We start from the raw sequence: 18,444 nt of genomic DNA, 5'->3' as shown, positions 1-18,444 counted from the left end.
GTAAAAAAAAGGTGCAAAAAATGCAGAAAGTAAAAAAAAAGGTGCAAAAAATGCAGAAAGTAAAAAAAAAGGTGCAAAAAATGCAGAAAGTAAAAAAAAGGTGCAAAAAATGCAGAAAGTAAAAAAAAGGTGCAAAAAATGCAGAAAGTAAAAAAAAAGGTGCAAAAAATGCAGAAAGTAAAAAAAGGTGCAAAAAATGCAGAAAGTAAAAAAATGGTGCAAAAAAAGGAAAAAAAGAAACAATGGTACACACGTTTACGAGTTTAAAGAAAAGAAAAAAAGAAAAGCCAAGTCAAGTCGCGCAGGTTTATGAGCGCAAAAATAAGAACTAAAAAAAGTAATATGGAATTTGCACCAAAAAAAATAAGATAATTTTAAAAAAAAATAAAGGGAAATTTGCACCAAAAATAATTGAAATAAATTTAAAAAAAAAAATAAATAAATAAAAGTGTTCAGACTTGACGGCTCTAGCGGGAGGGCGCATCGACCCGCGGGCCGATGGACCATTTAAATAATTTTATAATTTTGTAAATTACATTCATACAATACTGTGCAATATGATCAGTACCAGTTTTCTAGCAAAAGTGCGAGACTCCTATAATAGTCTTCACAACTTTTTTCCTTCATACGAAAATATTCTGATTTTGTCGGATGCGAAAAATTCACGCACATAAATTAAGTACAGTTGCTGAAATTCCGTGAGTTTCTATGCAAATTAAGCTCTGAAATAGTATTATGTAGGTCACAGGATGCTTTTAAAGTCATTCTCGTTTAAAAATATATGCTGCATATGGCGTAATACAGCCATAAACGACCAGTGGATGAGCGCTTCAATTTTTTTCAAAATAAAAGTTTCAAATGTTTTTTCTGACGTGAGATAAATTGAATTGTGAGAAGTAAACTTTTCCTGTTAGAAAACAACTTGCAAATTATGTATTTTCCCACTGGTTGGGGGGTGTTCATTCACTGGATTGGTGACTTTTTTCCCATTTTGCCCCTCCGCCCTCAAAAAATCCAATGCAGAATTCTAAGTTCTATTTTTAAAAATAATTGCGTATATCCATTAGAATAATTTTACAGTCATGTGCCAAATGTTTCCGATTTTAATGAGGTGAATTTTTAGAAAATGTAATGCAGTTTAAGGGCTCCTTCACTAGTCATTCTTCTGTACACATCCTCATATGTTATAGCCAATTCAGCCAAGGACGGATCCAAAAAATGTTCAAGGAGGGCGCAATTGATTTACCCTTTTATAAATTCCCGAACCTCCGCCCCCCCCCCCCTTTTTTGAACTTCCGGATTTTTTTAAAAATGGAGAAGCGTACTGAAATCCACACAATAACTTATCGTCGTCAAAGGAGCCCTACAATTTGCTTTTTTTTGGACTTCAATTTAAAAACTTTCAAGGGGAGAGCCCACGAACCTCACCTAAATATAATTTAATAATCAAAGATTGTCTGAAATTCAGTTTGTGAAATTTCAGAAAATTTCTTAAACATAGTTTCAATCCCAATTACCAAAACGTTTAGAGAGGTGCTACAATTGCGTTTGCAAGACCATAAGTCTGAAAACGTTCCGAGGGAGAGCCCCCATTATCTTAAGAAAAAATGTATGCAAGGAAATTTATGGAAATATGCTGAGGGTGAGTTTCTGCATATTAGCTCACAGAGGGAGCGATCGCCTCCATCGTCCCTCCCTTGTATCCGTCCTTGCAATTCACTGATCGAGTAACACTCTTGACGTCACCAACAATGAAACTCGTGCCACAGCACAATTAGATAATTTTTTTTGGTAATGTTTGATATGCAAGGAAGTGCTTTATTTTGACAAGGCTGAACTGTAACCGGTAACTTAACTGTTTTACTGGTAAGACCATAGACTAATAATAAGAGTAGACCGAGCTATGGCAACCCTTTTGCTGCTCATAAACCAAACCATGTGACTGGTCGATATCCTAGCAACAGCGGGCGTTGATCGTAGCAGACGATCAACGTCCGCGAGAAATAAAATAAATAGAATTGATTTAACACTGAAGAATGATCTTTTATGGAATCCGATTTGTAAATTTGTTATTCTAAATTGTAAATATTTTGTTAATATAGTGAGTTTTTCGTTTAGATAGTACTGTGCATTTTTTTTAGTCAATTTTAATAACTCTCTAAGCAATTAAAGATACAAGCGCCCAAAAAGAATCGGCAAACGGTAAGATTTTTACCTACATATTCAAATTAAGCTACCGATTAGTACATTTTTGCGTTAACGCAAAACGTTTACGCCATTACGTTCACGCTAACGCTGAAGTAGCAGTTCCAAATGAAATACAATTTACTGAAAACTGTGATCAAAAACTAATTACTAATGTCAAAATAATGCATAACTAAAAGAAAAACAGTTCAATCTCTGCACCTGGAAAAAATTATAATGAAAACAGATTACGTCTTAAAATACATGCCGAGTGCCAAACTATAGATAATGTTGCCATTTAGCAACCATGCTGCCAAAGTTTTCGTCGAGCCTTCCACCAGTCACATGATGTATCCATGAACCAATTTTTTCATCAGCAAGTCTGAGAAAGCTCGGTCTACTCTTATTAGTCTGTGGGTAAGACTAATTTTAGGAGAATGAAGAAACGAAAACGTGGTCAATAATGAACGCTATCTAGTGGAGTTTAGGGTTAAGCCGCCGGAGTTACGGTTAAAATTTCAACCATCAAAATATCACCAAACAGGCTTCAATCAAATGTAGAAGCGATTTTCATCCGTCATACCTTGACGAGCGATTTTCCAATATAAATTAAAAAACACAGATAAGATCCAGAATAAATTAAGTCATTTCAAGTTCTATTGATGAAATCAATAAAAGAAATGACTGGACATCTCCTTGTTATGGCAAAAATGAGAAAAAAGTTCAATAGCTTTTACGCATTGTTAGATTATTACTCCGTAATACACAGTAATGAAGAAAGTATTTTATTCACAAAAAATATTGAATAAGATGTACAATCGATTGTGAAATAAATTTATATCACTTTATAACAATCAATGTTACATTCCTTAAAACATTCTTCATCTAATTATTTAACTTTTTGATAACATCATGCGTTTATGATTTAATATTTCGACTGAAATTATGATAGACTGACATTATGACATGTTAAAGATTAATACCACTGTTACCTTGTTTATCCCCAGTGAGAACCCAAAGCTTGATCTGAGCTAGAGCCAAATTTGCAATAGCTTGAGGCACCCCATCTTGTAGTTTGTCTTCTATAGCTGTGGCGCCCAGCAGTTTCAATCCTTGCTCAATCACTTCGTAGCAGGCATTGACTTTAGATTCTCTGTCCTCCATTGATGTTCTGCAAAGAGAGGAAATCTGAATTCAGAAACCGTACGCATTAAATGCTCTTCATTTCAAAATTTAAATAAACCAATCAAATTTAATCAGAATTTAAATAAACCAATGTTAGAATAGGATTAAACAGAAATTATTATGAACTTGCAATAAGGAAAGGCATTTTTTAAAGTTGAAGCATGTGCATAAATATTTTAATTTTGGTTTCTTATTTCATCTTCCATCAATATAGCTACGATTCCACTGCCATCAACAATATTTGTTATTAGTGGTACCCGCACGGCTTTGCCCGTAATAGAAACATTAAAAGGTCTTTTGGTTCGCCTGTATATTTACAAATAATGTATGGTGAATTTTCTCGCCAATTGGCTTGTACCCAAGTTACCGTTCCACGTTATGATAATTTCGTATCTCGCCAATTGGCTTGTGCCCATGTTACGGTTCGACGTTATGATAATTTCGTAACTTACTCGTCCATCTTATGATAATTTGTTCTTAAAATTGGAATAGAAAAAGAACCACATTGAATTTTTGAAAAAGTGCTTCAAGATGCACACCCCCATGCTACAAACTAACTTTGTGCCAAATTTCATGAAAATCGGCCGAACGGTCTAGGCGCTATGCGCGTCACAGAGATCCAGACATCCTCCGGACACCCAGACAGAGATACTTTCAGCTTTATTATTAGTAAAGAAGATACATTTATTTCTATTTAACTACTTTAGATTGACATTGACAGCGGTTGCAAAAGTTGATCTGTAGAATGTTATTAATCGGCAATGACAAATCTGCAAGTGAACTGAAAATAATATATTTCAAGTCACGACTAATATATAGGGTCAGGTGGGGTAAAATATGGGTATAAAATAGCCTACTTTTGGATTTTTACTCAAGTATTTTTGTCAAAATATTTCGTTTAAAATTTTTTTTGTTTTATGTATACATTACATATGTTGACAGGAGAATTAAATGATTTTCATACATAATTTGATACAAATTTATTTTTGAGAGGAGTGTTTATGACTATATGTTTTGTATACCCATTTTACCCCACGCAGGTGAAAATGGGTAGCCTATGGGGTAAAATTGGTATTAAAGTCTAAGAAGTGATAAAAAACATACTATTTGTTCAATGCAGTGTGATATTAAAGGCATAAGAGTCAGTTATCGAAATTTAACTATTTAATTTAAAAAAAATAGTGCAAACAGTAAATTTGACAAAATATTAATAATGTTTCTTTGAACGCATGATATCCATACATGTCTTTCTTTTAAAAAAGTAATGGCCTATTGTTAATTTGTAGCTCATTAAATTTTTTTATTATTTGATGTTCTTTAATGAAATCCATGTCGTTTATATCAGGAAAAAAGAAAAAAATCCCCCATCTCGGATTTTTTAAAAATATTTCACCTCATAAAATTTTCCTCAACAGCCACATATTTGCCAATAAATTCTTTCTTGCTTGTTTCCTCAAAGTATAATACTTATAGCTTTGCACCTGTGGTTAAACTTTGCTTCATAAACATATTTTCAGCAGTTTCTATTCCAGATACTTCCACTGAATGGAGACTTTCTTTTTCATCTATTTTTTATTTTCTTGTTTTCAAATTCCTTACGTTTTTCACTTTCAACTCTTAGCCTTTCTAAAACATCTTTGTCATTTATTTTCTGTATTTGCCTGCACCTGTTTAAGTTGTTTTAAATAAATCATGCAGGTAGTTGTGAAATCTGAAGCACTTGTTGAAATTGCTGACAATATTGCACTTTTCAAATCTTTATAAGGTGACGAAATTGTGCTTTGTGACGCATACTTTTCGGATTGAAACGAGGATGTGTTCCGAGAAATTAAAGGCACATTAGAGTACATTAGAGAAATTGATAGAATCTGATTGGAATCAAATAAAAATGTGACGAGCAACAGGCTGGGCCCAGCATATTCTGAGGAAATTGTTATTTTATGCGCAAGTGCTCACAAAAACTAGAATAAGTATACCTGTGGCTTATTTTTATTTATTATGATAGAGTGAAGTTTATTTTATAAAATCATGGCATTGTGCGTATTTTTATGTTTCAATCATTTTGAATTAACCACAAATGAATTAATATTCATTTAAAGAAAAATATGCTGTACCTTTTAAAACAACTTGCTGGAATGATAAGCCTAACCATACATACCCATTTTACCCCATTTTCAAAATATGAGATTAAAAATAGAAAAAATTATTTTTTTTCTTCCCTGTAAATTGAAGCAGCAATAAAAATGTCCAACTAAAGATATTATGACACAGTAATAAAAATTCCTCAAAAATCAGGAGCTGGAGATAGAAGTTTAAGCAAACAACATGCGGCTTGAATTTATCGACTTCAATTTAAAGTGTTACCACTCACTAAAAATAATCTATTGAAAAAATATATTTTGTGATATAGAATTCAGAAGAGCCAAGTATAATAACCAACTCAAAAAAATGCAAAGTTAATTCAAAAAAACTGACTTTTTAAACCATATATTTTGACTACCCATTTTACCCCACCTGACCCTATCGGGGCACGAATGCAATCCGTGGAATGATTAACCCGAGATCACTCGCGAGGGATGTTCTGTACACTTCAAGAATTAAAAAAAAAAGGAAAAAAAAAATAATGTTGTTGCTACTCGAAAAACAAGAGCGAGTAACCTTGGGTTAATCGCACTGTTTTTACTTCCTTTTACAAACAAGAAGTTCCGTCTAGAACTAAACGAGCCTACTTTCCCGTATACCCATACTACTTTCTAGTACCTGATCAATATTCTCAAAAATAGCTAAAATCGCAAATTGTTTCAAACATGTTTTTTAAATATTTTAAGCTGATTTATAGGAATAAAATATTTCTCAATCATCTAAAAAATTAGCTAATACACATTTTTCCATAAAATTTTTTTTTTTAACAGCTTTCAAAACGAAAGAATAATGATTAAAATTAATAAGCTCATTAAAATAAATACATCATATCAAAAAAAAAAAAATCGTTTTTTTCCCCTGCTGCCAAAAATAATTTTTTAAATTAATTAATGCACTACCAAAATAAATAAAAACAAAATGTCAACTTAAAAAAATAATTTTCATTGTAAAAAAAAAAAATAGTTTGCTCATATCTTTATGTAGAAATGTAAATGACTTCGAGTTTATCCGCCGAAAACTGAATACCTAAATTAAAACTTTAGCGTGAAAATAAAAACAAGTCATATCAACAATAATTATTTCACAGTTAAAACCTCATAGCTGTGGAGTCGTGGTCAATCTCATTTTGAGATAAAGGAGTCGGAGTCGAATATCCAAGAATCAGAGTCAGTCATTTGTCCTCCGCGTATAAATTTTTGCCGAAGCTACGAAGTCAGAGTCGAAGTCGGGGAGTCGGAGTCCGATTAATTGTTGGGCACCGGAGTCAGGTGCCCCTAAATTGTAGGAGTTGGAGTCTGGCGTCAAGAGCTATTTCCAACAAAATTTGTTTGAAGTAAATCCGTCTTCAAGTACGGAATCTACATTGACTTTCAGTTTCCCTGTAGGCGCTAATGTTAAGGATTTGAACTGTTCAAAATTGAACGGAAAATTGTTCAAATCAAAAAAAAAAAAAAAATTTATACACAAGTTTTTCACCAAAATCTTTTTCCTACAAAGTTCGTTTGAAGCAAATTCGTCTCACAGTTCGGAAATGCCGTGAATTTCCCCGTAGGCGCTAATGTTAAGTTTTTTTGAACTGTTCAAAATTGAAAAAAAATAGTTCAAATAAAAAAAATTAACTATAGGAATGAGGTGTCCTCGCCAAGATCTTTCGAACAAAAAAAAAAATTGTTCGAATCGGACTATTCACTCAAAAGTTATTAGGGGGGGCGGACAGACATTTTTCCCCCATCTCAATACCCTACTTTCTAATTTTTAGATATATGTTAAATTTTTTTTTTATTTTTGACTTTTTTTTTTTGTTCTTCGCGATATTTTTATGATGCATTAAGCCTTCTTTGATGCTTTCTTCTTGTTTTTCTGACTTTTACTGGGAAAGTAGGCTAAAAAGGAAGTATTGTATTCGCGAAAAAATTCACTCAAAAACCGATCTTAATTTCCATTTTACTCACACCCCACATGAGTGTTGGGTTTTCTTTTTTTTTTCAACTCGACTACACGTGGATAAGTGCCTAAGAACGTATAGACACGCGAAATATCTATAATGACGATTCCCGATTTAATTACAACGAGTTTCCTCGTAACATCTGTATGTACGTATGTGTGTCGCATAATTCAAGAATGGTATGTCCTAGAAAGTTGAAATTCGGTACGTAGACTCCTACTGGGATCTAGTTGGGCACCTCCCCTTTTGGTTGCATTCTGGTATTTCTAAAGGGGTTATTTGCTCCTTTTTTGGGGAAATCATTGTTAATTTCGATGTAAACTCAAGTGGTGTTATAATTTGGCGGACACTTGGCGATATATCGCCAGTCTTTTGGTCACCAAGTTTTGTCGCCAACTTGGCTACCAATTTGGCGATTTTTTTTTTAAATCCGATTTCAATTTGGCCACTGTTGGTGATATTTAGAGAGTAAACTAATGAATCACATTAAAATTGCCAGTAATGGGGAAATGACATTGAATTGGAGTAAGAGGAAGTCATGTGATGCACACATCAGCTCGTTCCTTTTATTCTGAACGCCGGATATGAAGTCAAACTTTTTCTTGTCCTTTTCTAGAAAACCACGGGTAGCAGATATGCAATTCTTTAGTGATTTTTTAAATACTTGAAAGGTTAAATAAGATATAACAACGTCAAATAGCACAAATTGCAGAAAACTGAAGACACGTGTTTTTGGCGTTACAAGGAACGTTTTTTTTTTCAATCCAAAAGAAATGAACTTATGGATGAAAATATTTTATGTATGATCTGGCGTAGCAGAATTTATGAATTCTTGATGAAACAGCCTGTATATGTCTTAATCGTGTCGGAAAAATAACTAGCTATTTACTTACGTGGCTATATGAAATGTCTCCTTCCACTGTTCGAAAGTTTCTTCGTCCAAATCTTTTACTGCGAGACACAAGGTTCTGAGGCCTTCTCCTGCATATTTCTGAAGGAGAAAACATACATAGGGTCATTGGGGGTAAACAAAAGAAAAACCATTAGCTAAATGGAAACAAACTGTTACCGAACTTGTGGTAATTTTTGAAGCTAAACCGTTAGTGACTGAAAACTAGATAACATATAGAAGACATTCTGAAGGTTCTACATGCTTCCAAAAATAAGGTCGTTTCTGAAATTTTAAAAGTATTTTTTCTGAAAGAGCATGGTTAAAAGCATAGGATTTGATCATTTTTAAAATAATTTTACAAAGTTTAGTATATTTTAAAAATTAAAAACCGTGCGCAGACTCAATTTCATTTTTTACGCTTCTGCGCATGACATCACAAATGACGAACTGCCATTCACTATTGCCATTAGTGCAGAGCGCAATATTTCATTCGCTTCTTTACTCAGATGTAATGGCAACGATGTGGCGGATAGCAAGCGTAGAGCGCAATATTTAATTCGCTTCTGAGCTATCATAACCTGAAAATGCGGTAGACCGCAAGCGTAAACATTCAGATCGCCTGTAGAATGCACCAAAGTACATTACTTACGACGTCATAAAGACCACGCCTTGCATGAAAAATCGGACAGTTTAAAAAATCTCTTTATAGTAAATAAAAATAAGATTTCAAAGAAATTCTGCTGAAAAGTCTGTGGCGGACGTGCGTCCAGGACGCCCCATAGCACCTACAGCCTTGAAACTTTGTACAAAATTACTTCGAGCCCCAGCGGTGTGCACATGGGGTTTTATTTTTTAAAATTCGAATTAGTTTTTTTGTAATTCATTTTTTAAGCTCAAATTTCGCGTAAATTGCCTATTAAAGGGGTTAAAAATTACTTGCACATATTAATATAATATATCATTTTAAAGGATAGAAGTTTCCACTTTCTACGCAATTTATTTCAATGCTCTAACTTAAATACGGCGGGAGTTATTTGCGTTTTTAGCTCGAACTTTTTTAGGCTTAGCTAAAATTTAGGTACTACTTCCTTCATTGAATCTATCAGTAAAAAACGAAGGAATTTTCCCACAGTTTTCTTTTTGACACCACTGGAAATAGCGGCTTTTTTTACTTCAGATCTAACTCCACCAATGGTCGAAAAACTGAGCTATCTCCAACGGGAAAAAAGTTGCATGCCTATAAAAATAAAATTCGAATAATTTTCATCTCTATTAAAATTATTCCATGTTTTATTTGGCGTTGCCATAGTTACGTCTTTTCGATTCGCATGTTTCTTCCTTCTTATTCACAAATTTTAAGGGTTTCGATTTTAACGGAAAATCTTAGGCCCAACTCAATCAAACCCCGAGCTAAAGAGCAAAATATATTAATTGAGACCACGAATATGAAAGCGACTTTTCAAACGTACTAAACTGCAGTTTTGCAATGATCATGAGCTCCTGAGCCCTTACGACTCTGCAAGTTGGTACAAGTTATTTTGAAACCGGGGAAAGGGGTGCTTTTTGATCCAAAGGGAACTCATAATGCGTTTTTAATCTATTTCTTTCTAATTGACGATTTAAATCTTTGCAAATCAAATAAGTTGGCGAAGCAATCTTCGGGGGTTGGTGAGCGTCAACGAGCAAGGAGCAGAGCCCTCTAGTGAATTAAAAAATAACTGTTGGGAAAAGGAAAGTATTTTCTAAGTTTTTTTCAGATTTTTTTTATTGCTCATTCTATCAATTTCAGCGACTAAAAGTAGTACTTTTGACCGGAGGAAACAACCCCACTGCATAGGCGTAGTGATTGTTTGAGGATGACACTGAAAAAAAGTTATTTTTTGAAGTTTAGTGACGCTTTTCCAGCAGGCCTACAAGTGCAAAGCAACTGATTACAACCAGTTTTACTTGTCATGAGGAAGATCATTTTATGAATATCATCTTCCCAGCTATTTTTTTATGTGCAATTTAGGTGTTTTCATCTACCTCATAAACCCTGTGCTCTGGAAAAATGGAAACAGCCAAGTTTTTCTTTCTTCTACTTGTTTTACAAGACTGAATTTTTGTATAAATGACACTTGTGTATATTTTACATAAATTCAGAGCATAGTTGAATTTTTTTGTATGATTTTTCGTTTAGTATAATGTCAGATTACATTTGTGCGATTGAGCGAATTGGATGCAACGTACGAGACACAGTTTGATTTTTGAATGAAAAAAAAAGAGATTGATAAAAAGTAAAAAAAAAAGAAAACTCACGTTTAGATGTTCAAGTGTTTTCATTTTGAGTGGAATAGAACTTTCGTCCAAGCGTTCGAAAATGACTGAATCTGCTCCTTTGCAGTACAATTTAAGAACTCCATCTTTTCGAAGAATCACCTGCAAAAATAATCCATTTAATACTATTTTATAAAATAACAGTTACGAGGTTTTCACGAGCAAATTTCATTTTTTGCTCAAAACTAATTACTACAATTTAACAATTTAAGTGCTTGAAGCTGTTCAGACTTGAGAAAAAAATCTAAAATATTGTATCAGACTACACAAAAACGAAATCAAATAATGCGAAAAATTAGACACGAAATTTAATCTGCATTTTGATTATTAAAATGAAGACATTTACTAAGGGATCGTCATTAAATTAACAATTTGAAGAAACGAAAATGAGCATTAAGATTTTCTAAGAAGAGTATGTACGCAGGTATTAACGAGCATAATTTTGAGTAACTCCTAACAAAATTCCATAATGCTAAGAAATTCACCAATTTTTGATAAACGCGGATTGAATTTGATACAAAAATACTATATGGTTATCGATTTAACTTTAGACAAGAATAATTGCTGGGAAGGTCAAAAAGAAAAATTATTTTCTCGATTATCTGTGACCTCTTTGAAAAATTCTTCTCCCGCCGAGGTCCTTTAATTTTTCCAGGAGTAGAACTCTGATGTGAATTTGTAGGCTGAGCACTTTAATTAGGAAACCATAAATTTAGCAAAATAGAATTTTTAAATTTGTTCAAAAGTTTCAAACAAAAGACAAATACTTCTAATGAAATAAAATTTAGAAATTGTAAATAAATAACATCTAAATCTAGTCTTTACATTGTCCAAAAATCGTGAAAAAACATTAATTTTTTGAGTTTTCCTAAAAGCAATATGTAAAAAAAACTTAAGTGTAGTGACCTAGTAGTAGCATTCGCGCTTCGAATATAAATCACAATAACTATACAACAGCTAATATATTTTGTGTAAAATTCAAGTTAAATGATTTATTAAATACTAGTGGCACCCGCATGGCTTTGCCCGTAATAGAAAAATTAAGAGGTCTTTTGGTTCGCCTCTATATTTACAAATAATGTGTGGTGAAGTTTCTCGTCAATTGGCTTGTACCCATGTTACGGTTCCACGTTATGATAATTTCGTATCTCGCCAATTGGCTTGTGCCCAGGTTACGGTTCTACGTTATGATAATTTCGTAATTTACTCGTCCATCTAATGATATTTTTGTTCTTAAAATTGGACTAGAAAAAGAACCACATCGAATTTTCGAAAATTCGCTTCGAGGTGCACACCCCATGCTACAAACTAACTTTGTGCCAAATTTCATGAAAATCGGCCGAACGGTCTAGGCGCTATGCGCGTCACAGAGATCCAGACATCCTACAGACAGAGAGACTTTCAGCTTTGTTATTAGTAAAGATAAGCAATTGACATGGCACGAAAAATCCAGAAAGCAACACTAAACTAGAGCCGCTATATTGACAGGCCGACGCATCAGCTTAAGTTTCGCCATTTCAATCGGATTTTTCATTGTTGTGGAGCTAGGGTTACCACAGCAAAGTTTCGGGTTTCGCCAAATTTGCGGAAAATAATACTATTTAATAAACAAATCACGTGCCATAATAATCGCTGGCAGTAAACAATCACCAAACGCGATTACTTGCCAGAAAAGACAACCACTGAAACACGCGCTCCGATCCCAAAAGGCTGATCTTAAGCTGATGCGCCGGCTCGTATATATAGGGGCCTTACACTGAACTACGGAAAAAGCCAGACGTCAGCATCAAACAACTGAAAAAGCCAATAGATTTCTATGATGAAAACACTCATAATAATGAAAACTATGTCATGTCCAGTTTTAGTTTTTTGTGAGCTGTGCAGTTTTTTTTTTATATCTTAGTTGAAGAGAAGTAAAACAGAAACTTCACTCAGAGTTGTCGTCACGATTATTCGTAAAAACCAAGATTGAACTCGTAAATTTCTAATGGTATAAAAGCAGGAAAACCCACCATCGTGTAACTATCTTTTCTCAAAATTTATCCACTTTCTTATAATTGCTAAAATTTTAGATGATCGATTATTAATCGCAAAAACATTGAAGTAAAAAGAAATGCTCAATCCAATTGGCACGGATGTGATAATTTTACATATATATTTGCACTTGGTTCCTACAATTAGAAACTACGACTTTTAATTGTGACATATTTGAATGTAAGAAAACCGTTATGTATCGTAATATCGCACCCCGGCAAAGGGAAGTAACACAAGTCGAAATTTTGGAAAACGCACTAACTATTGATTTAAAATCTAAATTTAATGCTATTTCTTGCCACAAACTCGCACAAAGTTATCTTACATAACTGAGGCGTGGCGGCGTATAAACCATATAATCAACAATGACACATCATAAAAATCTCAAAATTTGGAAATTTTTCACACTTCAAACATTCACAATAAATTTAGACAACAAAAGCTAACCACTAAACATCACATAATATATTGTAATATTTGAGACTACTTTTACGTTGATTTTTATATTATTATTTCGAGACTTGTTAAAACTACTTTTGCGTATAATCTTAGTTTTCTTCAATGCTGTTTTTTTTTAAAAGTTGAGTCACTTTCTTTGCCGAGGTGTGATATGAATTATGAAATATCCAAGTTTAAAGAAATTTTTGGAAAATATTTTTCACACACTGGGTCAAAAGACTAAGTGTACTTACAGACATTCTTTTACGCACATTGTTGAAGTCCAGGATGCAGTAGAGTTCGTATACCTCTTTCTGACCCATCACTTCAATCACCACAGAACTGGGAGTGCGATTCTAGTTTTAAAAAGTAAAATATAAGTGTTTTGTTATCGACAAAAGTATACTCACTGCTTTATATGATTTCAAAAATCCCTAGATATGAAAAGCTAAAAATTGTTATCAAATAACTAGTAAACACTGAATAAACTCGCAAATGTTTTTGCTTTCTTGTAAGAAAGCAAAGGAAGTACTGTACGCACTGGAAGTATTTCCTTCAGAATGCCATTACTTACGTTTTCTCCAAGTATTTGCATTTTTCTTCTAAGTTTCTTTCAAAACATCTTATTCCTTTTCCGCTTAAATAAAAAACAATCACGTACTAGTCGGCAAGTAGATTTCTGAGCAAAAATAGTGGGAAACGCACGGAAAACAGATTTGTAGTGCGTAGAAATTGCCAATTTTACTTGCTCGTTCAATGTAAAGTAAACTGCAATGGGGTCGTTTCTAAAATTTTAAAAGTATTTTTTTTTCTGAAAGAGCATGCTTAAAACATAGGATCTAACAATTTTTTTAATAATTTGTTTAAGTTTGATACTTCTAAAAAATTACTTAAATCGGTGCGCTTTCATCGTTTAACGCTTCTGCGGATGACATCACAAATGATGAAATGCCATTCAGTGTCGTCATTCAAGGTCCGAAATATTTAATTCGCATCTTGAATCACGTGTATTGGCAACGATATGGTGGATAGCAAGAGTACAGCGCAATTGTAATTCGCTGCTTGATTATCATAACGTGGAAATGCGGTAGAAAGATGCGCCGAAATGCATCATTTTATTTGTGAAGTCATAAAGACCACAACTTGTTTGAAGAATCGGACATTTTAAAAAATTAATTAAAAAAAACTGTTGGGAAAATAAAAGTATTTTCTGGGTCAATTTTTTTTTTCATTCTATCCATTTCAATAACTAAAAGTAGTACTTTTGCCTGAAGGAAACCACCCCATTGTGAAAAATATTATCATTCTTTATAAAAAGTAATAAAAAAAATCCGCCATTTTTTTTTCTTTAAGTTCTAACATATTTTTTCCGTTTAGGCTTTGAACTATTACTTACTGATATGCAAGCAGATTTCTTCGCAATGATAGTGCAAACACAAGAAAAACCAATTTACAGAGTAAAGACAGTTTTACGTCCTCGCACGAAGTGAAGGAAATATTGCATTTAAGGAAAATATTTTCTTCAAACATTAAAGGATTACATTTTCACAAATTTTAGTTAAGTATTTACTTTTTAAACTTCGACTCTTCCGTTTGAAATTTAATGAACCAGGAAACAAGACATTAATTTCAACATGTTGAATCGCTGTATAGTTAGTTAAAATATTTTAATAAAATAGGGGCATCGATTTCACCTTATTTTGTTGCTTTATTGCACACTGCCATAGTGTATAGCTTATAAAGATGGAAACGCAGAGCTCAATTGGTAGGAGTGCCCTGCCAATGCCAATTACATGAATTCCATGAGATCGACCCTACTGTTGTCCAGATAATGTATACTTTCTAAATGGTTGATTTTCCTCAACCGAATCCAAATTCCTCTGAGTATATAACCTTAACTGGTAGAATTACGGTAACCGGGTCGCGGAGATAAATATTTCATTCTAGCAATCCGCTACCTCAACTTGGCGACGGAGCTATTTCGGCAACCCTACAACAAAGCTGATTTGCTATTCGCTTGGCCAATCGGCGATACAAAAAATTGTAATTGATTTCACTGAAAAATACATTCTTTCTTTTTATTCCGCAGAATTATTTTATCAATTTTCTGAAAGGTGATTTTTTTCTAAAAATTGGCAACATAAACAATATCTTTTCAATTTTTAGATCGTCGAAACATTTTATAAAATTTTACATCGTGGAATGCTTTTCACCCTTAACAATTTTAAGTTGTAGATTTAAAAATTCGTCATTTGGATACTTTTTTTTAAAGATTTTGCTCGCCGTAAGTACTTTGTTTTATATATTGTTCCATCTTTAATTAAAAATTTATTAACTATCGTAATAATTTATTCAGTATGGTTGAATTAAAATTTGCAGTTATGCTAACGTTCTCTGAATGGATCTTTCAATGTGGTTTAATTTATTTAATAGATTATTTTAATTTTACTGTTTCACTTTTCCTGTACTTAATGGCGTTTTCCGTTTACTTTACGAATTATTTGAAAATTTTTTTAGATCGAACTTTCAGTGTTTTAAAATTTTGTTAGAAATTTATGTTACATTTTAATGTTTCTTAGAATGTGCTTTAATGTGGTTTGGAAGGGTGACTTAAATTTTAATGGAGATGTTGAATCATTTAGAATGTTATTTTACATGTTAACAAAACTTTAATGTTTTTTCGCAGTTATTTCACTTTATTTAGCAAATTATTTGAATTTTAATTTAATTTTAATGTTGCATAATATTTCGTTTCCTTTATTTCGCTATTGGCTAGTTATGTATTTAGTTCGAATAAAATGTGCACACTTGCCAAAAAACAGTTAAGTTATTTTTTTGCATTGAATGTTCTTGAAAGACTGAAAATTACCCGCTCCTAATTTACACTTACCCCCTTTTTTCAAGTATTTAATTGTTATCTCTTTAAAAAAAAAATTGCTAGCTCTGCTCTGATTTCTTAATTTAGGTTTAAAAGTATGTTTATTTGCATATTCTGCTATATTATCATCATTTGAAAGAAGAAAAAGAACTTAATGTTTTTTTTTTTCTTTACGGTTACGATCAGAGAACGAAAAAAATTAACAGATTCTTTGTTACCAAGGTGATAGTTTGAGAAGCTCCGCCCATTTTCTTTGGGTCTTTTCTTATTGGTAGATTTGCTTTGTTTACATTGAAGCACTTTGTTTACATTGAATCGTAGATGCCAAATTTGGCTGTTGTTGAAAAAAAATCCGACAGCGCGACCCGATTACCGTAATTCATTGTGGGCAGGATTCTGATTCACAGTTGTGTTGTTGTACTCAAATCGGAAAATCCCCTTCATTTTAATATGGCAAATCGCAGTATCATATGGTATATTATTTCTCCAAAGGTGGTTTTTCTGGATGTGCCATAACTTCTATAAAACTTCCTCAAACTTCAAAGGTAAGACATCATTTTGAAGATTTCTTCACTGCTTTCAGCGGAAATTAACCGAACAAGTCACATTTTTGCTATTATTCAAATAACTACTTTAGAAACTGGGTTTATTGAATTTCATCCGTCAAGCGCGAATGTTTCGCACTTGTCAGCTAGTAGTTTTCTGCGTAATGATAGTAGAAACCCAAGAAAAACCGATTTACAGCACAAAAATCAAATTTTGCGTCCTCGTGCAAAATAGATATTGCACTTACGGAAAATGTTTCCTTTAGAACAATAAAGACTTATATTTTCACAACTTGTATGAATTTAATTTTTGAGCAATCAAAATTTGCTTAACATCCTCATTTGCCCAAAGTTGATGTTGCTCTGATTTTTCAGACTGCCATGACGATGGCAATAAGCTAACTCGTTGTTTTAATATTTATTAACAGGACAAATTTTCGTCGCCATGGATGCAAATCGTTTGCGATCATTCCATGCTGAATTTAAACAGATTTTACTTTTAAAAAGGGGAGGGGTGAAAATTTGATTTTTCCAGATAAATCAACATAGATGAACCTAAAACGCAAGACTTCAGCGAAATACAACATTTCCAGATTACTAGTTCCCATCATTTAAGATCTATAAAAAAGGAATACATAACGTTATACACTGTAAACAATCTTTATCATAAGTGTACTGGTGGATACCGGCCAAAATATGTTTTTCTTTATTATTGCATCCTGATCACCAGTTTTATTGAATACGCCTCGTACGCGAGTCCAATACTTTGTATGCACCAAGCGACAGCTTTTCGGCTCTCCAGCAAAATAGGGATTATGTGACTTACGTCAGTCTGGTTCTGAGGTAAAGATATGACGGGTGCAAATTTCTTGGCTATTTTGGGCTATTCAATGTGACGGAACGAGACATTTGAAGTAGGTTTGTAGCTAAATTTAGTTTCATAAATACGAATAAAACAAGCTAGAAATTTTATTTTTGATAGTAACATTAAGGATGTCGTAATAACTATGTAGAACATTAAGATTTAATCATTTTGAGGAACATAATTGAATAATATGCAATGAAATGCCTGTGACTGAACGGGATTCGTGTGAGTCTCGTTCCGTCACAGTCATATTCCGTTTGAAATTTAATCCGTCCCTAACTGATGGGTATACTGATGAGGGAAGTAGGTTTCTGCGCAATCATAGTGCAAACACAAGAAAAACCGATTTACAAAGTAAAGAATCGTCTTTACCCCCTCGCAGGTAGTAAAGGAAATATTGTTTTTGAGGGGAAAAAATTCAGAACAATAGAGACTTACATTTTCGAAATTTATTGTTTTAAATTTCAAATTTCTTTTTTTTTTTTAAATTTCAAGATTACTTTACCGTTTGAACTTTCAACTATCACTTACTGATTGGAAGGAAGGTTTCTGCGGAATGTTACTGCAAACACAAGTAAAGCCGATTTACAGGCAGGGACTAAATTTTATGTATTTGATTTATATTGCAGTCACGGAAAATGTTTTCTTCGAAGCAATAAAGACGTACGTTTTTGCGATTTGTAATGGGGTTGTTTCCTTCAGTCAAAAGTAGTACTTTTAATCACTGAAATTGATGGAAAAGCAAAAAAAAAAAAAAAAATTGACTCAGAAAATACTTTTATTTTCCCAACAGTTATTTTTAATTAATTTTTTTAAATATCTAATTTTTCAAACAAGGTGTGGTCTTTATGATGTCACAAATGATGCTATTTGGTTCATCTTTCTTCCTCGTTTCTACGTATGATAATCAAGAAGTGAATTAAAATTGCGATCTACGCTTGCTATCAATCATATCGTTGCCAATACAAGTGAGTAAAGATGCGAATTAAATATTTCGCACTGTGAATGGAAACACAGCAT

At 33.0% G+C, this 18,444-nt stretch overlaps 1 protein-coding gene across 1 annotated transcript in view; it reads right to left on the bottom strand.

The window, feature by feature from the left end:
• The window catches only part of LOC129235135 (phospholipid-transporting ATPase ID-like), a 59,435-nt gene that overhangs the window by 11,181 nt on the left and 29,810 nt on the right, over window positions 1-18,444 (bottom strand). Inside the window, exons 12-15 of the mRNA XM_054868826.1 lie at window positions 13,391-13,492; window positions 10,647-10,766; window positions 8,350-8,447; window positions 3,177-3,355 (exon numbers count right to left, since the gene is read on the bottom strand). Of these exons, the coding sequence (XP_054724801.1) occupies window positions 3,177-3,355; window positions 8,350-8,447; window positions 10,647-10,766; window positions 13,391-13,492 (499 nt within the window). The remainder of the gene's footprint in view (window positions 1-3,176; window positions 3,356-8,349; window positions 8,448-10,646; window positions 10,767-13,390; window positions 13,493-18,444) is intronic.

The sequence above is a fragment of the Uloborus diversus genome, chromosome 2 (genome assembly GCF_026930045.1).
Source record: "Uloborus diversus isolate 005 chromosome 2, Udiv.v.3.1, whole genome shotgun sequence".
NCBI classification, from domain to species: Eukaryota; Metazoa; Arthropoda; class Arachnida; order Araneae; family Uloboridae; genus Uloborus; species Uloborus diversus.
This window is presented reverse-complemented; position numbering and strand designations above follow the sequence as displayed.